The 21,594-nt window shown below is 37.6% G+C and overlaps 1 protein-coding gene across 1 annotated transcript in view; it reads right to left on the bottom strand.

Moving 5' to 3' along the window:
- Positions 1-672: 672 nt before the first annotated feature.
- The window catches only part of SACM1L (SAC1 like phosphatidylinositide phosphatase), a 29,605-nt gene continuing 8,683 nt past the window's right edge, over positions 673-21,594 (bottom strand). Inside the window, exons 2-20 of the mRNA XM_086848191.1 lie at positions 21,230-21,327; positions 19,701-19,775; positions 17,756-17,883; positions 16,593-16,742; positions 15,275-15,334; positions 13,659-13,692; positions 10,885-10,986; positions 10,042-10,127; positions 9,753-9,839; positions 9,244-9,312; positions 9,076-9,155; positions 8,027-8,125; positions 5,288-5,426; positions 4,995-5,064; positions 4,832-4,904; positions 4,295-4,388; positions 4,118-4,210; positions 3,372-3,429; positions 673-2,798 (exon numbers count right to left, since the gene is read on the bottom strand). Coding sequence (XP_086704317.1) covers positions 2,662-2,798; positions 3,372-3,429; positions 4,118-4,210; positions 4,295-4,388; positions 4,832-4,904; positions 4,995-5,064; positions 5,288-5,426; positions 8,027-8,125; positions 9,076-9,155; positions 9,244-9,312; positions 9,753-9,839; positions 10,042-10,127; positions 10,885-10,986; positions 13,659-13,692; positions 15,275-15,334; positions 16,593-16,742; positions 17,756-17,883; positions 19,701-19,775; positions 21,230-21,327 — 1,732 coding nt within the window. The 3' untranslated portion in view covers positions 673-2,661. The remainder of the gene's footprint in view (positions 2,799-3,371; positions 3,430-4,117; positions 4,211-4,294; positions 4,389-4,831; positions 4,905-4,994; positions 5,065-5,287; positions 5,427-8,026; positions 8,126-9,075; positions 9,156-9,243; positions 9,313-9,752; positions 9,840-10,041; positions 10,128-10,884; positions 10,987-13,658; positions 13,693-15,274; positions 15,335-16,592; positions 16,743-17,755; positions 17,884-19,700; positions 19,776-21,229; positions 21,328-21,594) is intronic.

Genomic DNA, 21,594 nt, shown 5'->3' on the forward strand with positions numbered 1-21,594 from the left:
CGGGGGATGGAGGAAAAGAAGGATGGTGGGAAGGAGTTGTGGGTAGAATAAAGAGACTTGGTGTGTGAAAGCCTGGCTTTTTGTAAGGTTTTACAAGCACCAGCTTGTCTTCCTTAATTTAAAATAAGTTTTAGAAAAGAAATAAAAATAGACTACTTCCTTTTAAACCTACTTTGAGCTTTAAGGAAAGGAAAAATCCAAGGCCTAGAACCTGTAAAGCACTAATTTATTGTGAAAAAAGTTACAGCTTCAGGATCCAGAACTGTAATAGCAACAATTTTCTCTGTGTGTTAGTCTCTTCACCTAGTGAAGGCAAAAGGGAAAGGAAGACAGCTTGAATTTTCACCTATTGATATGGCCAGTAAGACCCTGAAGCACCCTTGTGAGGAAAGAGGCAAAGAGCCATTGGCCCTGAGCAGAGGTGACACTGGGGATGGAGCACTCCAGCCCCAGCAGCTCCAGGCAGAGATCCGGCCATGGCTGAGAGGAGCAGAACATCATCACACAGTGCAGACAGGCACTGCATGAGATCATTCATCACTGTTTGAGTGATACTCCCCACCTGCAACGAGCACACCCAAAACTGAAGAATCCTTCAGGCTTGAAACAGCTCCTAAGGAACCATTTGGGAACAGACTGCTCCAAAGCACAAAATGCACTGCAGACAGTACATCTAGAAAAGTTGAACATTTTATTGTCATTTAGGAGTAGTACACCATTTGTGATTTTAGAAATACAGACTCTTTGCAAAGCACTGAAACACAGGTGCCTTCCAACTTCTAAAACCTACATTATTCTACGTCTTACAAACCTTTTATATTAGCAATTCAAGTTTGGTCTTTGCTGCAACAAGTTCTTCACCAAAGATGCAACAACTTAGTTCTAGACTGCAAGACAACTGAGCCAAGTTTCAAACTCCACCTGCCAATGAGCCACCAGAACCACTGCTTTCAAATATTGAGTCTATGATGTTCTTGTACTTTGTGCCCATGACGGAGTTCACCTTTGAAAATTTTAAGTTAAGAGGATTTTCCAGTTAGCCACCAACTGGTATTTTTCCATTACAGCATCTAGAAGCAAACGGATACTTTGCAAGTACTAGTGCTCATGAACAGGTTATGTTTACACAAAACCCAGAGAGGCCTCCAGAAACATTCAAGGTTAAAATGAACAGTTGCAAAAGGAAAAAAAAAAAAGAAAAAAAAAAAAACCCAAAAAGGAAAAAAGAATCTGTACATATTTTCAGTCGTAACACAAGGGAACACTGGAGTATCAGTGTTTTGTGTTCTAGCTTCAATAGTGACACCTGTGCTAGTCCTAGTAGTATTCTACATGTTTGTCCCTTCCCCCCACTTAAATTTTATACTCGCAATCTGAATATACAGCTGTACTTACAGGAAATATTAAACAATGCACAGCGCCTTAAGCAAGTTCCATGTCTGGTTTTGAACAAACCATATAAAATAAGTGACAAAACAGTTTAAAATTGGTCCTTATTTTTATACAGCTTGGAAGCACTAAATTTAAAGACACACATTAACCAGCACAAATTAGTCTGCAGCTTTTTTTTTTTCTCCTTTTTTTTTTTTCTTAAAAGAGTGTGTTACAGTATCATGCATCAAAAGCAAGCTGCTGCTCCCAAGTAGAAATATGGAGTTTAGACTTACTGCTTTCTCCTCAGGGTGTTATTCCTTCTTTCATAAATTATTTCAACATAACCAAGGATAGAAGCAGCTGACTAGCAAAACAATAAAGTTCACCTTTTATGTTGTGACCCATTCTTAAAGTAATGAAGTACTTTGGAACTTTAGCATAAGGAAGGTTGAATAAACACTGCAAAGGACTTTTACATTCTTTGATTTTGTTAACATCTTCAGAAAGAAAATTCTACATTTTAACTCGCTAACTACTGGATTTTCATATGGAGACTGTAGTATTGAAACAGTGCAAGACATTTGCAACTTCAGGAACATCCAATTACACTGCCCTTTCACCCAAACAATGATTAGCAGAATATTGCATCAGTTCTAGATAAACAAGACAGGACAAAAAACCTCGTTTTAGAGTAGCATTAGGATTCAAAAATCTTTCATATTTAGTGAAAAGAATCCACACACAAATATGCACGAAGGACTCCTTAACACGGACTTTATCACAACAAATGTAATCCAGCTGTAAGTCTGGACCCAGACTTTTTATTGGTATGAAGCCATATTTGTTCAGAGACCACTATCAGATGTTCCACTATTAATGCTTTAACATTTGGGTATTTTGAGACACGAACAGCATCAGAGCTCTCTCCTGTCAAGATCAAAAAACCAGCTGAAACGACCCAGGTGGAGCATGAGCTTAAGTAGTCCTCTTAAGCTCCGAAACATTACAGACACCAAAAAGCTGGCTTTTGTCTTTGCATTAACCCAGTAAGAGTGGAGCCCTGTCCACTAATGCAATATTCCAAAGACCATTGCAACTAAGACTATCAAGTCAGGTCTCAGTTGAAAGCTACCACCACCACAGGACACCATTTCCTTACCCCTGACCCCCCACTGTCAAGGAAGAATGTTCATAAGAGCATTTTTTGGTGTGGAAAGCAGGTCAGTAGAGACTCCAAGTGTGGCTTGAAGAATCCTCAGTACCAAGCCGCTTTCCACACACACAAATTCAGTCCATCTTCTCCTTCTGGACCAGCTTGGGTGCATCTACAAAGTCCTTGCCGTTGTAAAGGATGATAGCAAAAGTTCCAAAGCTGGCACTTCCCCAGAAAAGCACATAGGCCAGTGTCTCAGTCCATGTATCACCTGAGAAGAAGAGTCAGATAAACCTTTTAGCTCATTATCTCCCATTAGCAGACAGTTTTGCTTTAGGACAAATGCAAATATTTCAAGTTCTCCCTCAGAGATCTGTTGTCAAATGAAATCAGAAGTCTTTCACAGATCTTTTTCTGTTTCTCTACCTTGGAAAATTTGTATTTCCCACATAGTTCTTGGAACACACTGAACAGAGATTTATGGAAGTCAGTCAAGAACTCTACTGGCAGTAATGCTAGAAAATTCAAGGCAAAAACAGAAGGCAAAAACTGTCTTTCTGCCCAAAATTACACAGGTATTCCTCTGGGGCTTCATCCAGCCTACAATAAAGCTACAGGTCTACCAAGGTGCATCTAAATTTGGGGATAATTAACTACCCCTTAACTGACTTCTACATGAGTTTTAACATCATTTTCTATAGCCCTCAATCTCCAGAGCCATGTACAAGCACCTTTTTGAATGACAGAGAAGCAATTCTATACCGAACAGTAAGTGGTAACCATTTACACAAAGTTCACAGAGGAACAAGCCAGTTTTATAAAATTAAACTCAATAGTAACTTACCAGCCATTAGCAAACAAATAATGCACATGGAGAAAGCAACCACCATAATAATAGGCAACTGGGGAAAGAGAAACAGAATGATCACTTGATACAGCAGTACATATGTTCCTTAATTTCCTTTAAGACGGGTTGTACTGTAAAGCTATTTACTTCCTTTGCTTCTCAATTCACCTGCATTCAGGTACAAATAAAAGTTTGGATAGTTCCAAAATTTGGAAGACTGTGCTCAATAACTATGTTTAGAATTGAAATACACCTCCTGTGCATTAAAAGAGAGGTTGATGTTTATGCTTTGTTTAAAAAAACCCCAAAACACCAGTTAAACCCCATTATGTTCCCAAATCCCATTTCAAAATAGAAAGGGAAGGGTGAAAAAAATAAAAAAGGTGGGGGTTTTTTGTTACAGTCTGTGCTTCTGCATGAAGTGAGAGAAAAGATTCTTCTGCAGAAGGAAAGTGTCATTGATAGTGACCAATAGAATTTTCCCCCTTCCACCTGGTGAAGCATATGTTTAAAAAAGGAAGCAGCAGTTTTTCCAATACCGAAGGACACTCCATTTTCTTTCAAGGGAACAGTCTGGGTTTAATCCTAGAATCAGGTATCATAGAAACATTATCTGATTACAGGGATGCTTCATGACTAACAGACAAGTCCTACTCAGGCATTCAGTCCTACTTCATTCATAAATGAAGTCAGTGACTGAATGGTTGTGTTTCTCTTATCACAAATATAGTCTCCATACTCACAGCTAAGAACTTCCAATCTTTCTTGACATGTAAAGGACTAGCAGGTTCTACTTCATCCACTGAATAATTTCCAAGGAAAAGATCAATTGCATCCTGGAAGAGAAAGGCAGGACAAGAGGTCGAATTCACAGCAGTGTTTATCAAATACACTTCCCCATGGTTGAAAGCTTTACTTACTTGTCTAAATCCATCAGAAAAGTTGTTTTTGTAGTAACGTATTAATGAGTTCCAGCCATCCATTATTAAGCCCCATTGAGTTCTTTTCCCAGTTCTGCAAAAAGAAATTGTGAAAAATATTTAAAATACATGTATAAATTCAAGACTATAATTTCAAATTAACATTGTCATTATCCAGACGTGTACTACATTAAATGAGCACCTGCACAGGAATACATTTATCTAGTGCTGCCTCTGCATTATTACCACACAGACTTGCAACAAAACTGGAAAATAAAATTACACTTCTTTCCATCAGAAAATATAAATGTATATATTCATGGCACACTGCCTTGGTTTTTATATTCAGATAGCCTTTACTTTCATATAAGCGCAGCAAAGAATCTGGAGATTTTAGTCTGACATTTTTCCACTATTGCAAAAAACTGATTTATAGCTTAAGGCCCAGGTTAATAACCTTCTCAGATAGAAGGACTTGAAGAAAATCCCAAACATGCTCAAAAATCCAGAAGGCCCTTATAAGAAAGGCTGACTTGCCTTGTGTAATCGGTCTTTAAGGCACCAGTTCCAGCATATTGTTTGGCACAAGCATTAGCATTATCAGCCCATGCTGTGAATAGGAAAACAATAAGAAATATTAAGGAAGTTATATACTCTCTTCAGAGGAAAAGTCATTGTTTGAACTCTATAAACAGCCTACCATTTTTGTAGATTTTCTCAAAGTCTGCCTGCTCTTCAATTCTCTGTCCCACATGCAGAACACCTAGTCTCTGGAATAAAAAGCACATTGAAGCTTGCTAGGAGTTTGATAGAAAAATTAGGATTTGCTTTCAGAAAAAGATGTATTTACCAAACTTGAGTCTAGTTAGTGCAGCTCAAGTAAGAAGTACAGTAACTCCACTATGCAAGCTCTTACTGGAGCATTCAAATTACATTTCCAAATGGAAAGCCTCTCTCCTCTTCCAGCTTGTCAAAGAAGAGTAAAACATTTACCTGAAGCTGGGCCTGGAGAGACCTGCGTGCTAACAAGCTCTGGATCACGTTAGTCCGATCCAGGCAGTCCATGCAGTTACTGCGGAACGTTCCTTCCTGCTGAGTCACAGTTTTACCCTCCGAGTCAACTAGAAAGTAACTAACACATACAATACATCTATTTAGAGATAACAGTCCATATAAACCACGTGTTCTTATAAGGAAATATCCTAGCAACCAAAACACAATTATCCTGAGCATTTGATGAGTGCTCAGCCATGTCTTCAAACTTTGATGCCTCACTGAATTCTTGCCATGCTGAAAAACAGCATCAATGGATGAACATGCAGCAGTCTCAGGGCTGTAGTCATCCTTACTATTCAGAAAGTCAATCAGCAATAATGAGTTATATGCCACTGGGAAGAGCAGCTTCTGGTGCAAAATCAGGGACTTGTATTTTTGTTTTCCCACTTATTTAAGTGTCCCAGCTCCACAGATATGAAAATCATCAGCAGTCCTTAACAGCTGAAGTAACCAGATTTGTTTATAAGTGGTCACCAAGGCATAAAAAGTCATCAAAGTTGCCAAGCACACTTCTTCCTGGAAGATACTCAAATTTTTTAAGGATGCTTGAAAAATATGGAAAATTCTGCTACCATCACATACTGTTCTCTCCATTATGCGAATGTGTGGGGGAAGCAGATATTACCTCTTGCATATGCTATAAATATTACTTCAATCTTTTAAATCCACTAAACCAGGTGTTTCCAGTAGTTGGTAACAGTTAATTTTAAATACTGAATTGTACACATGAATGCAAATACTGAGATGGTAGAACAATCAATTCCAATCTACTTATCAGCTGGATGTATGAATGGGACAGAACTATGCTTGTCCTGCCACAGCATGAAACTTCCATTTCTCTACAGGTTTACAGATTATAATCTATATATTAAATTACTCCAATATGTAATTATGAATTCTGGACTAGCAAATAATCCAGTGTAATTGCAGAGCATTTTTATCAAGTCTAGAGTGGTCCAGTACTACAATCAGGAGACTTAGAAGCACATGACTTTGATTAAACTTGTGTTTTCTTTTTAAGAGCCATTTTCATCATTCTTGAAGTAATTTTGTTAAACCATGTTTTACATTGTTGAAGACTAAGGCTGACAATAATACCTGTGAAATCTTTCTTTTCTTCTCCAAGGTTTGCCTAACAACTGATATTAGGATAAGATAGTTTGTTATTATCCTAACTAGAAATGTCTGTTCTCAAATGCTGCATCTCGTATAGCGGCTCTAAAAAAATTCAACAACTAACAAAAAGCACTTCCACAAACCCAACTCTCCTTTCTGGCAGATCTTCCACAACTGGATTTAGCCTGCATAAAATAAGAGTTGATTACCTCCCTAGGGGCTTCAGAACTATTTTCTATGAAGATCTATGAAGTTTCTATGAACTCAGACTTTTCCTATTTAAGCAATATTACTACAGATGAAATAAAACATGTTAAGTTAGAGCCAGCCTAATCTTGAAAAAGAGTCCTCAATTTTGTATCTTGTTTCAGGGATGGCTTTTTTTTTTCTTAATTTCAAGGAAATCTGGTTATTTTCTATGCCTCTAGTGGCAGCTGACAGTAAACAAGTTATGGGATTCAGTATTAATTCTGAATAAAGGATCCTTGCTGTATAGGAAAAACCTACAATCTTATTTGTTCTTATTTGGGGTGCTCAAAGTCAATTTATTCATTAGGTCTTTATGAGTTTTTAAGATTTTTTAAGGGGTTTTTTTGTTTGTTTTTTTTTTGTTTGTTTGTTTTGTTTGTTTTTTTTTTGTGGTGGACAGAGAACATTAACTATAATCTGTTTCATTTATATCATTCCCATAGCCATCACTCCAGGCAAGAAATTTATTACCAAGACTCCTGTTCTAGTCTACACGTTATTATTTTTTATTTTATTTTGCCAGGATAGACAATACCACTGCTACTTCTGTACTATTTTAGCTGATGTGCTTTGTGCTTTAGTCACAAGATTTCAGGAACAGGGAGGAAGCAATGAGAAAAGCAGAACAAACAAAACTATTTCCCTAGCAATCTACAGGTCTACAAGTAGCTATGACCAAAACCACACACTTTTGGGATTAAATATTTAAATTGATTTGGACATTTTGTGTATTTTTATATGACTAAAGAAAATGAGAATTTGTTTCCCTGCAGGTTACTTATATTAGCAAGGACTAACAACCAATGTCAGTGCCAAGGTTTGGAGCCAGAAAAATGTGTGTTAGAGAAAACACTTTTACAAATGCCTGTGGAAGGAACACCCAGTGTTTTATACTGTGTGGCAGAACAGTTTGCTGTAAACACCACCTGAAATTATTATGGATGAAAAAAAATATCACCTAAGGAGACTTTCTTTTAAATAGCTCCAGCTGTATGCACATTAATTTCTTTGTCTAACCTTTCACCCAGCCTTACAAAGGCAGCTCTTGCCTTAACTCAGGGTTGCTGCAATTCTCAGACCCACTTTATTGAGATAACGTAGGCTCTACATCTTACCCATCCCACCAGGTCTCTAACCTTGCACATGGTGTCAGCAACACACCAGAGAAATGGATACATTAATGCACACATATGCATCTTCTTCATGGAAGATTACAGGTCTGTTTTACTGTGCCTTAATGCAAGACAATAGAAACTAGAGGAAGTGGTCTCATTTTAACAGCACAGAGGTGAAAGAACTGCATAGCCTTACCTGAACTCATCTTGCTGGTCTGCCAGTTGATCCAGCAAAATCTGAAGCCTATCCCACCTCATCCGACTGCACTCTTTATGGAAGTCAAATGCCACGTATCTGTTCAGAGAGAGAAGCATTTTTTCAGATTACAGATGTACTGCAGTGAAGGTTACAGAAAATCCTGCAGGAAAAAGCTGACCTATAAAACAGATAGTGACGGATTTTTTTTTCTTTAGAGATGACTTTCAGCACAACTGTAGATTTTGTCAGTGCTCTGTAATCCTCCTGATGCTGCACCCTTAGTGTGAATGGTGACACCATTTAAAGCTCTTTACAAAATGACACTAGTCTGGGGAAGCAGACATTGAGTTCCAAGTTCTATGTATGTTCCATTCTATGGCCTGGCTAATATTTTTCCTCCAGAAAGTACAGAAGGGATATAAATCTTATTTCATGTCTTTTTTTTTTTTTCCCCACCAGGATTCTTGTGTTCTCTGTTCACTTTGAACGAGACACAGGTGTTGAAATCCAACATTTTTTGCTGGCATAATTCCCTTGCTAACTAGAAACCTGAGACCAGTTCTGTTTAAGCAGCTAACTTAACTGTCATAAGAAAATTAAGCGGCTACTGACTTGGAACAAAACTTTTACAGCCAATTTCTGGCACAAAGTGCTCTAAATGAGTGGTGCTTGTTTAATTAATGTATGTCTGTATATGTTTGCTGTGAATTACAGGGCATCACATTCCTGCAAGCATTCATAACCCAGAAGTTATTTGACAAGATTTCAGGATTATGCATGAAGAAAGATGGTCTATACACACTGAAACAAGTTACTGAAGTCTCAAGTTTGACTCTGAGACAGGTAAACACCATCAAAAACAGCCAATAAAGTGGATTTTGATAGCAATAGTAAAATAGGGCTGCCAAACACCTCTTTTGAACATATGCAGAACATCATCAAATTGCACCTTCACATAATTTCACATCTTGGTTTCCACCAGATGTGGGTCTCAGAGGCAAAGCTTAACTCATAATACAAAATGTATTGCTTCATGTCACACTTACCTGACCATTCCATTTGCCATACTGTTCACCATTTTTGAAAAGGTTTGCTCCAGAGGCTTCTCTGAGCCTTTGTGGTTAACCTGGGAAAATGGAAAACAGAGAAAGAATTACTCAAAAGCCTGCTTAAAAGAACAACAACTTTTTCAGGAAGAACAACTGGAAGCATACCAAGTTGACAATCATTTGCTTTCCATAGCTAATTATTTGTGAGTCAAAATGTCTTTGGAAGCCATCCATCTAGAAGAGAACAGAAATGTGTTGACAGATGTACACTACTATTAAGATCTGTGCTTTACAAGAAACCTCTATTATATTTTTGATGATTCTTATAACTAAGTATTTAAGCTGTTCTCTACTGTGCCAATACATTCCCACTTTCCTCCTCCCAGTCCATTCAGTTCTTTTCATTAAACATGCTACAGATAAGGAGTATTGTACAGTTACTAAAACTGCTGCAAACTGAATCCAAAGAGAAACTACCCACATTGATGTCTGCATTTTTTTCAGCCTTTGAATTCATTATGAGAAGTACAAGGTTTCTTGATATTACTTTTAAAAAACATGAAGTCCAATCCAGTATTGCTGATTTTTATTCTTCTGATTACAGTTTGCTACCCTATCACACAACTATGAGCCCAGTAACACGTTAAAACCCCAAGACACAAACACTCACATACATGGTTTACTGACTTGCTGATCTGTGGCTTTGGTTTATACTTGAGGTTTGGCCTTTGAGACCAGAAAAAAGGGATAGATCCACGGGTCTGCAAAAGAATGGTAATGGTTTTAAACAGCAGGATTTACAAAACCCACTTTACATTTAAAAATAAAGCAGACAGGTTTATTTTGTTAAACTAATTCAGGCTGTTGGTTTAGTTTTGTTTGCATATATCATATACAATCTATATTTAAAATCACAGACAGAGCTAGCTAGCTATGTATCTATGTTTCTTACAGTGACTTTACCTGAACAAACGATGCTTTGCTCCCCTTGTAATGAACAATTTGTTCTGTCTCAACAAAGTTTGCAGCGTGTCCTTCTGAATCAATACCTGTGTAGGAAAAAGACCGTGTTAGCCAGCTCAGCCTGCCTGCACAACAGTGACAGTACATCAGCAAAAGGCTTCCTTCTACTCCCTTTAAAGTCCTCACAGGAAGCACAGAGCTGCCTGACAACGTAAAAATAAATGCACCCTTGGTAAAAGTTTAACATGATCTGCACCAAATTTAAGCAGAAGTGTGCTTCTTCAAGTTAACACATTTTGATATTTCCAGCACTAGAAATTATAATTTAATATGAGATAAAATACCAGTGCTCTGACACCAAAATATTCACAGTTCTGTAACAATGGTACTGCAGAAATGAACTAATTTCTTCAAAACCATGTATGTTGTGACTAAGAACAGAGAAAGTAATTTAAATTCATTTCCCTGTTCGCTTTTTAACTTGAAACAATTAGAGAACACCACTCAGGACTTCCCTGCCAGCACCAGTGATGTTCTTAGCTGGATTTACTGCTAGACCAAAAGGGCTATTACACAGTTTCATTTAGCACCAATGAGAAGAGCCATGTGTTAAAAATCACTACAAAACTTTTGTAATAATGTCTTAAAGACATGAAGAAGAGTCAGTTTTAATAAATACCAAAAAATCCTTCAATGCCTGATATTTTCTTTGGAGGAAGAACCTCAAAACAAACTAAACAATGTTTTTTTTGCAAGCCACTACATAGCAATTACTCTTAAAGGTAACTCACATGTGCAGATGGAATACAGATTTTTGAAATAAATTGGTTTTTTTTGTTTTACCTCTTACATAGTAGCGTACACCAGCCCTGAAACAGCTTCTTCTGGAAACAAGCAGCCAGTCAAAACACTTGCCATTAATAGAACAAGAGTGCATAGTGATAACTGATGAACAACACTAAGGAAAAACCCCCAGGTTTCATTAGGATATTTTTACACATCAACAGGTAGGAAACATCAAGGAACCTACAGATTTATTTGACTGTAATCTCTTAACATTTGTCACCCCAACAACAGCTGAACATTAAACTTGAGAGGCAGTAACAATATTAGGCTCAATAAGCACATTGCAAAACACTCTATGGTGATGTTACTGATGAACAAATAAGAAAATTGCTGTAATTTTGAGAAAATGTGATTCCAAAGAAGCTTATTCTGGGTCTTATGGTCCTAATTAAAAATTAAGAATCCATCTCAACCACAATTTTATCAGACTACCATAACAGTTTCTTGCCCCTATTGCTTTTAAAAAGGAACAACTACTTCAAAAAATACCTCTTCAAAAATTTTTCTAGGCTTTTAGAAGAGCAAATATCTTGGGGTATACATTTTGCACCAGTAAGTGCAACATGCACCACATCTACAAATGCCAGATATAGCAGTAAAATAGACTGGCTTTCAAATCCATGTCAAGAAAAAGAAAATGAACACACACCATGACTCCAGCGTAAGCTTCTTACACAAGAATGGGTATGTGGCCTGGAAAGGAAACCAAAGTGCCAAATGCACCTGGGACTAACCAACAAACAGGGGCAATGACAACTGGTTTCAGCTTTAGTCTTGTTTTGTGCTATTGACAGTGGCACTTACTTGGACTGCAGTAAGCTATCAAGTCTAATAGAGACCAGGACTCATGAAAAATTTCTCCAGGTGGATTCACCAGCTTGTATGCTTTGCCCCTAAAAACTCAAACTTATCACTTTTAAAGTGAGCAGAAGATAAAAACGGTCAGTTCTTCAATTAGTGTACTACAGTCTTCTCTTCTTTGAGGAATCTAGATACTTCATCTCAAGTAAAATTTAGGTTCTGTATCTATGATTCAAATGTGACATAAAGCAGCTGTGTCACACATGAGCACCTCAGCTATGTTCAAGAACATACTGATTTCATACATGAGTCATCTTGATTTCAGTTGGATTTATGCTAATACTGTTTGTAAACAACCCCAAAAATATAATATAAATTGGCCCCATCCAGAATGTTCTCACAATTCAAAAACTACAGCTGAAAAATAACCATTCCTCTGGAAAATTACTGCCAGGTCCTCCACCCATTAATTCAACATTTGTACAGCCCAACAATATTCTGTAAGAAAGGTTACCTCTAGCCTTAGCTACTTAGCAATTGTCAGCCTATTTTCTGTTAGCAATCTGTCATCACTTAAAATGACAACTTGCTATTAGCAACTTCCACATACACAGATAAGGACAAGACAGAATTTACTGTTCTTTAGAAGGTCTTTGGTTTGGAGCAGCAAGGGAAATATCAAACGTAGTTTAGGGCTTCAGATGATCAAAATCTCAACTATCCAAGTCTATAATTTCTCATCACTGCAAGACTAGAAGCCCAGCATACTTAGCTGGAAAAAATATACTTAGGTTTATATGGGGGGGAAAGAAGCTTTAATATTATTGAAATATCTACTAGTAGCACCGTAGCAGTTCTGCTGAAGAGTCTTCCTAGCATTTTTACTGCTAGAAATCCTATTTCTTCAAAATCCTGAGTTCTCTATGGTTTTGCTGTAATTCTAATTTAACCAAACATTACTTATGCAAATTATTTATACAGTGAAAAAACAGGATTGAGGAAGGTGTTAATTACAGTCTGATGGTTGTTAATTGCAATTTACCCAGAACCAGCAGGATAAGGATTAGGGTGTTTCAATGGTTCCCTTTTGCTATTTTATCTTTGTCTCTCTGCCTACTCCCACAACATTTTCCATTAAATGAAGTCACAGGAAAGGACTGGAGATCTGCCAGCAGCTGACAGTCCTACCAGATCAACCGATTCCATCTGGAAGCCATTCCCTGCACACACCTGAGAGGCCTTTGCAATGGATGAACAAAGCAGAACATGGCATGAGTTGCTCCATCCACTCTTGCCAGTCCTTTTCATGCTGTCAGTTCAGGAGCAACTACCTGGGACTTATTGTTGATCACACATTGCCTCCAGAAAGCATTCAGCTTCCTTGCAGCATTCATCCCTTCTCAAAAATAGACTCGTGACTGCTTTCCTAAAAAGGCTGTTGGTACAGGAAGAGTAGTTTCCCAGGAAAAGCATTCCAGAAGCCTTCAGCAGAACTTGTCCTTTTATTCATCAACATCCATAAGCACTCCTGCAAGTCAGAACTGTTCTCCCTTATTTCGTATCTAAAGTAAATGCATCCTTATCTTAGCAAGATAAAAAAAACACTAAAGCTGATGGAAGAGCATTTGCCATATTAATCTTAACCTCCCCAGTGAAAGACAGTCATGCAAACCATAACTGTAAAATAAAATACATTAAGCCTTCAAAGCAGGATATTCGAGGGAGTTAACACACAAGTGTTAACTCAAACAATATGTAACACCCACAGATGAGCAAATAACCCATGTAACTTATTTCTGACAACCATTAATTGTATATATATATATAATGTATCATTATAATACAATATACATATTGTTATTATATAACACAATAATAATAATAATAATAACAACAATAGAGCAGCCTCATCAGCAGCCATTTTGCTACTGGACTACCCATACCCAGCACTCAGTTTTACAAAAGGATACATCCATGCATCACTGGTGTAGCAAACCTATGGATCTGAAACACATAAATACATGTTAAAAACACTAAGCACTAGTAGCCAAGAAAGGTGAGTGACTATGCTTTGCCTAAGTATTTTGTTTTATACACTTTATATAATTTCCTTTTTGTTTAGGGTGAAACATTCCTTTCTGAGAAAAGAAGTTCAGGGGAAACAGCAACCTATGTAATCCCTATCAGCAGGAGGAAAAAAGTGAAAATCTAATCCTAATTAGGCAGCCTGGACAAAAAGCAAGCTGCTTTATCCTCCCTATACATAGCATTTACTCTCATACAAACATGCCAGATATAAAGCAATATTTGCTGAAAATCTTTTGACATGGTGTGTTTGCTTTACCTCCACAGCAGGACATACGCAGAGATAGTAGTTACAGAAGCCTTCAGTAAGATGTGTTTCTATGTGATTAATACTCAAAATGCTTGTTCAAGGGTTTTTCCCATCCTGCCACTCCTGAATAACTTCATCTTTCAAGAAAACTTTAAAGTTCAATACTAGAAGTCCGAAAACCCACAGTTCATTACAAAAAACTGTTCCTGCATCAAGCCACCTGTAATCAATGTGAGAGGAAGTGTAGCCTAAAAATATCAGCCATCTCCCTCTTCAGCTTCTGTGTTTTGTCTCTTAGGTCTGTTTTCACTAGCCAGCCACACTTGGCTTTCCTTTGCTGTTCCCACCACAGCTTCTCTCTCATTTCCCAAGTTTTATTTGCATAACACTATGCAAACTTTACACCCAGTCAAATGCCCCTGGAATATGCACAACAGCCCTTCTGTAATTCCTATCTTCACATTCCAGAAGCACTGCACAATCCAGCCTTTTGGAACAGTGCTGTCTAATGTAATAGCACATCTCCACAGGTTACCGAGGCAGAAATAGAAGCTGTGCGTCACTTGCTTTGATAAATGCAAAGCACCGATGGAGAGAGGAGCCTGCTGTAGTGCAGGCAATCCAAGAAGTTGAACAGACAGAGGATGTCTCCAGAAGGAAGGAGCTTAGACAGACAGGCCATTAGGTGCCACAGCTGTGGCTCATGGTCATGCACTTGCATTTGCTGGACTAAGTGAATTCAAAGGTTACACTGCGTTAGTCTTCATTTGAAATAAACTGGAAGACTCTAAACTGTCAGTCTTAATTACCAGCTTTATGATCTACTCACTAGGAAAATGGAATTTAAACTGCACTCACAGAGTATTATGTGAGACAGTCTTAGGAAAAAAGTGATGAACTGGACCTTGCCTATAACCAAGGATATATAAGTAGCTAAACTTCAAAATGCTTGAGAAGCATATGTTGTGCAGTGTAACTTCCCCTTTGATTTATATGAGCAGCTATCTTCACAGCACAGTATCTTCAAACACAGACATTTCCAAAACATTAGCTTTCTAGAAGTACTACTGAGGACATTGACAAAATTGGAAGTTTGAAAGCAGAAGACTCATTGTGCTAAACTAGATGATGATTAGCCATGTTATACTAGATTCTGGCTGTCTGAAAGAGACAGAGTCACAAAAAGCTGTTGCATACTTCTAGCAAAAGAGTATTTGTTCTCTATTAACCTAATCACTATTAAGTGTTTACCTCTGGTTGAGCAATAAATTCTCTCAGAAGGTGTCCATTCCACACAAACCGTGGATCTGCCTGCAGCAAGAAAAAAGCCAACATGCTTTTAGAGACAGTCAGTTCTGTTTAATTCAACATAAAAGCGGTGTCATAGTATCCATGTCTAAGTTCACATAAACAGGTACAAATGGGGATGAAGTTCCCTTCTTTCATCAGTAGCCTTCATATCCTCATCTAGAAATCTAACTAAAGATTGGAGAGAGTTATTCTTTTAACTACTCTTAAGGGCATTGCCTGACACTTAAACCATTAACAACTGAGCTGCAGGACATAATGCACTGGTGCCCTTATGCTGGGGTTGTTTCCCTCTACTAGTACTGTTAAAAAACAACAACAAACAAATATCAAACAAAAACACCCGCACTCCAAACACAGACCAAACTTCTCTTGCACAGACAAAGTTGAGATGTTCAAAATTGCCACTATCCTTTTGATAAGCCATTATACTGCAGCCATGGGCATATGACATTACACTGCAATAATTGTAACCATCTGAGATTTGAATTTACTTGAAACTGAAGCTTTTTTAGTGTACCTTACCTTTCAAAAAGCCTTCTGAAGTGACAATTTTAAGACAAATCAATCCTTTTGTGTCCTTGATCTCCCTGGCAAGAGCACTGCCAGAGCAGCATTTGATGATGCAAAACAATCCCCACATATACACAGTTTTTCCAATATGAAAAACCAAACCCATCAATACAGGCACAAGAGAACTTTAAGTTCAAATTACATTTGGCTGCTGTCTTTAAAACAAAAGCAGCATACTAAATTCATACTTCACACAAAGAATTGGAATACTTTCTACAGAATACAACATCCCAAGACTGACAGCCGTAAAACTTGCAGTTCTATTCCAAGTTATCCCGAGAAAGAATACGAACACAAGTACAATTTATTCCTTGGATTCCTTCTCCATATTCCAGGTCAAAGGAATAACTTGCTTTCTCTCAATTTTTCTGTTTAGCCCCATCTTCTTGTAATTAGAAAGTAATTTGCTCAAATTAGAGGCAAAACTTAATTTATTTTGGATTCTTCAAAATCCATTTAAAGTATACTTCAGGAAGTACTTCCAACTGCTGATCTGAAAGGGTGACATTAGTTCAGAACAGATCCCTAGAACATGGTGCTGCTCACAAGCTATGAGACTTGCATGGACCAGTGTGCTCAGACACAACCCCTAACAGCTTGGATAAAACACCAGCATCATTTAAACATCATCTGCATCAAACTGACAGACAATTTGCAAGACAGACATAAGGTAAACTCAAATCCTTACCCTCTCTAGAAGGCTCATCTCCTGGAACTCTGGGCTTGTGTTGGCCAGCCGTTGCAGGGTGTGTGTTAGGTCGTAGGTTGTTGAGAAGTAAAACCCATCCACGCTCAAGACATGATTAAGCATTGATAAAAATACTTTATTGTCCTGCAACTGTTGAGATGAGGAAAGAACAGAGGAACTGTCATATACTACTATCAAAATATTTTACTCTTGTGAGCTACCACTACTTTTTGAAGTGATGAGATGAATTTTGCTAGAGCTCTAGCAATACATGACATCATCCAGAGATTACCATACAAGAAGGAAAGCATGAGAGTGCAATTCTGGTATCAGTTCACTGATAACTTGCAGCTAGCACACTGCAACCAAATTCTGCAACAACAGCGAGAGCAGAGAACAGTATTCCTGTGAGGTAAATTGTAACAACTTCCAAGCAAAAAGGAAGCTGTTAAGTTTCCCTGAGAACCACTCTGTCAAAAAAAAAAACCCCAAAAAAACCAACAAAAACCAAAAATAAAGACAAAAAACACCAACAATGTGGCAAGACAAAAGAATAGTTATAATCTGTGTGTTATGGTTCAAGTTCTGATTAACCTCATGCCTTTCCTGAAAACGCATCAGATTCCCTTCCAGCTCCATTGGTTAGACACCCTGACCTGCTCTTTATCAATTCACTACACATCTGTTTGAAAAAAAATCTTACACCTTTCCCTCACTCAAAAAAAATAAAGGTCAATTCTTCCCTGTTGGGTAACTATGTAATTGAAAATTCCATAAAGAAAGATAAGATGACAGCATTGCAGTTTATCGTAGGGGCTGTCAGAAGCATGAACATGTGAGAGAGGCTTTACAGAATCATTAGGAAGTGTGTACCATCTTAACAGAAGCAAAAATGCACATCCATAAACTGCAGATGATACTCTAAGTTGCACCATGTGAACTTATCATCTTGAATGCCATGATTTCATATACATCATACATTTTATATACTATACATCACTAGTAAAGCCATTCTAGTAATGTGAACAAATCAGTGAAAAGGTATTATTCCAAGAGCTTCTTAAAAAAATGCTCTTGGAATAGCTTCATCAAATTGGGTCCTGTGGGAATGAGCATTAACATACAATAACATTCCTCCACGCACCCCTAATCAATGTACTTACCTGAATATCAGTTAAGTGCAGCATGGTCTTTTTGTAGGAGAGGATGTCAAAGTCTGTTGCTTTCCAGATTGCATGACTGAAAATCTCACCTACTTTTTTCTTTTTTGTTATTACAATAAGATACGTGCCTGTAAATCAGAAAGAACAAAGCATGTATTAAGAAAAGCAGCCGATACTCATATCAGAAAACTGAAACCAACAGGACTTCATGTTCTTAAGTGTAGCAAAAACGGGGCTGGAACAAAAGCAAAATGCACTTGCTAAGCTACACACTTCTCTATGCTCCGAGATCTTGAGCTGCTCATTAAGTTTAAGGAATTTAAAAAAAAGTAGACAACATAAAGTGTCACCTACTCTTCTGATGAGAGACAGACTGAAAGTCTTCAGGTTTCCAAACTCAGAAAGAGGCAAATGCTCTTGAATATGGCTTGGAAAGCACAGAGCAAGTCCAAAATACATAAAAGGAAGCATGTTTCAAAAGCCAAAAGGACTACTCAACTTGTCACAAAAAAATATTCCCCCTAACAGATTCTAAACAGAACAAAGAGATCTGGGGTTCTTTTAGCAATTTAAGACAAAGTTTGCTGTTTCCCTGGTTGTGCAAGTAACGGAATAAAAAACCCACCCCATCATCATGGACAGTTCACTCAGAGCAATTAATTTACACTTGCTGGTGAACACATTTCTAAGCATAGCATATTTCAGTGTCATCTTGTTTACTCTTAATACTGCAACAGGCAAAGAATATTTATATTTGTTAAAGATGCTGCATTTCAAGATACAGAGCCAGTTTTACAGTTAACAGCAGTGAACTGCTTAATAACACTTAGCTAAGCAATTTACCTGATAACATCTTTACTTTGACAGCTGTATACTAACAATCAGTGCAAAGCTCCAGAGGATAGAATGAAAAAACCCCAAGCTTTTAAGAGACTTAACATGCTTAATATTCAGGTAGTATTCAGGTAGATTAATACTAGTCATTACCATGCCTGTAAGTGGTGAAAATTCCCCTTAGGGGCAGTTCAGTTTTAAAACAGTCAGTACTTGTTGAGTCCCTAAGACACATGTATCCATTACACGGCTCTTACCCTGCAAGACCCACAATTCTTTAGAATATGGGCATAGAAAGTTCAGCAGTTTTAAGATCCTGTAGAAAGCACTGCATCCAATGCAATCACCCTTTGCCTCTGTTGGGAATACTGCAGTGAGTGATCTTTAATACTTTCTATTTTTTCAGTATGTATGCTGCTTATTACATAGTTTTTCACAGTACTTTAGTCTCAAACTCTACCAAATTCTACAAAAAGGACTGTTGGAGCAGCAGTGCTTACATTCCCAGAACGTACACTTTATGCATCAGATGTATTCATGATAGTGACTGCTAAGTCCTGACCACGGAGACACTTCGAAAAACTAGACAACTCACTCTTACATTATTCTAAAACTCTCTAAATTTAGAATTGTTCCAGTCTGCTCTTGTCCTTTTCATGCTGGATTTTCTTCGTATATGTAGGCCAGCTGCAACACAATCATTACTTGAACAGCTGCATCTACTTGTCTATCATCCAGTCACTCAGCTATTTGCATACCATGATTATTGATCAAGCTTCACAATGCAACACTTGACTGTTGCATCAAATCCTGCAGCTAAGATTAAAATAGTTACAAGGACTATGTAGACGAGGTTCTTTTCACTCACTTGAAATGCATTCCTTACAACTCAAACTGCCACTTACCCTTAGAGTACCTCCTGGTTTAAGGGTTAAACAAATATTCATGATAAAGTAGATTTAGATGCCTCTATCCTCTTGAAGCCACAAGGAAAGCCTATCATAGTGATGAAAGTGCAACCTCAGATACTTGCAAATACTGTTTTTCCCTCTAAAGCTTCTTTAGCAATCTATTTTGTCCAAATATGTTTAAAGAACACAGTTCTCCTTACCTGCCACCAATCGGATAGTTCCCAAAATACCAAATATGGGCCTTGTAACAGCTGAAGGGGGAACATCTTTTTTAACTGAAAAGCAGAAGAAAAGAACATCAGAATTTCAAAGCCTGATGGAGGTTTGGGAGGAGGATCTGGGATTCTAACCCACTTTCTAACCAATTTTTCATGTTTAATCAAAGTAGTCATTCAACTGCATGAATTCAAGCTTATTTACATGATAGTATAGCCAAGTAGACTCCTCAATAATGTATTGTCCATCCAACTTCGAGAAACTTTGCTTTGAAGCCAACAAGACATAAAGGACAACCAAACCATAAGTGCTTGTGCCTTTCAGGTCTGTTTGCTTCTTCTGAGCTTTGGTCTATTTCTGTTTCAGAAGACCTAGGCTATTTCTGCAAAACTACCAACAACAGCATAGATGTGGCAAGAGACACAATATTCCACACAACATACCAAGAGATCCAAAAAGTACCCAAATAGCAATTAAAAGTCTTAGCGTGTGTAAATTTCATTTACCCACACTTCTAAAACAAAAGAAGATATACTAAATCTAAAAACTCCCAAAACATCTCCCAGAATGAGGCATTTTCTCAGAACTCAGAAAACTGAGAAAGGTAACCCTTGAATCTTCCTCTGCTTTAAACACCTTGCAGGTTCATCTGATAAAACACCAGTAGTGAGAGAGATATAAACTAACAAAAGACTTGGGATAACTGTCTTTAGAGTTTTGAAGGAGAAATTAAAATAATATACTACAATACCAAAAGTATTAGTGGGATGGTACACTGCTCATACATGAAGTATACAAGAAGCCTAATAAAAGAGAGAGAATGACTGCTTTTATATTACTCTTACTGTAGTATATCTGTCTGTTTGGAGATCAGTAATACTGTGGAACCAAACTCCTAAAGTATCAAAAAGGAAGTGTCCCACTGCCTTCATTTTACTGTTATTTAATCAAAGTTGTTTCATATTCTTTAAAAAACGTAACAAAAATTTTCAAGACATCAACACACTTAAGACTATTCCCACCAACATTTGAATCTGGATTTACAACACCCAATGAAAATTTACAGTAAGTTTTTTTTTTACTGTAGCTGTTTCTGGAGGCTTTATGAAAAGTCAGGTTTCAGTTTTATATAAAAGACAGCACTGGGGCAATTTGGAAAAGCTGCAGAACCCCAGTGTTCAATCCTTTCCCTGTCTGATCTTCAACTTCTAGCACCAACCCCAACTAGCCTGGATGAGTCAGCTTCCCCTATTGTGATGGACAGTCTTACCAAAAAACAGGCAAGCACTGTCAGCCTGGTAAGCCACAGCATCAAACTCAAAGCCAAAAGGCATTTGAAACAAAGCTCTGCAGAACAGACAAAGCATTGTTTTAAACTGTAACTAAAAAACCCCCAAACAATTATGTCATTATCATTTCAGGATGGTTCTGAAGATCTTCTTGGACTCCTAGAGCAAAACAGACAAAAAGGACAGAGAAGACTGTATTGAGAAATACTGGTGAGGAGAGTCACCTGTAAGAGTGACTTCTGTGGAGACTCTGTCAATACCAAGCACATCATCTGCTCCATCATCACAGGCTTCCACATAGAACTTCTCTGGCGTTATATGCCTTCAAGGGAATAGAGAGGAAAACAGAATTAGTTTCAAAAACTTACTTTGGGTTTGTTTATTCTTCACCACCTGAAGACAGAACAATCAATTTTACACCTTATTTCAGCTGCAAAATAACAAAATTCTCACAGGATTGTTTCCAACAGCCACTGATGTTGACAGCATAAAAAAAATAAAAAATAAAAAAAAAAAGGCAAGTCCAGCTCATCAGTTTTTGCAAAATTCATGGCTTGCTTAACAATCTTAATCCTTTTTTATTACCATA

This window comes from Cyanistes caeruleus, chromosome 1, assembly GCF_971803275.1.
Source record: "Cyanistes caeruleus chromosome 1, bCyaCae1.hap1.1, whole genome shotgun sequence".
In the NCBI taxonomy this organism is placed as follows: Eukaryota; Metazoa; Chordata; class Aves; order Passeriformes; family Paridae; genus Cyanistes; species Cyanistes caeruleus.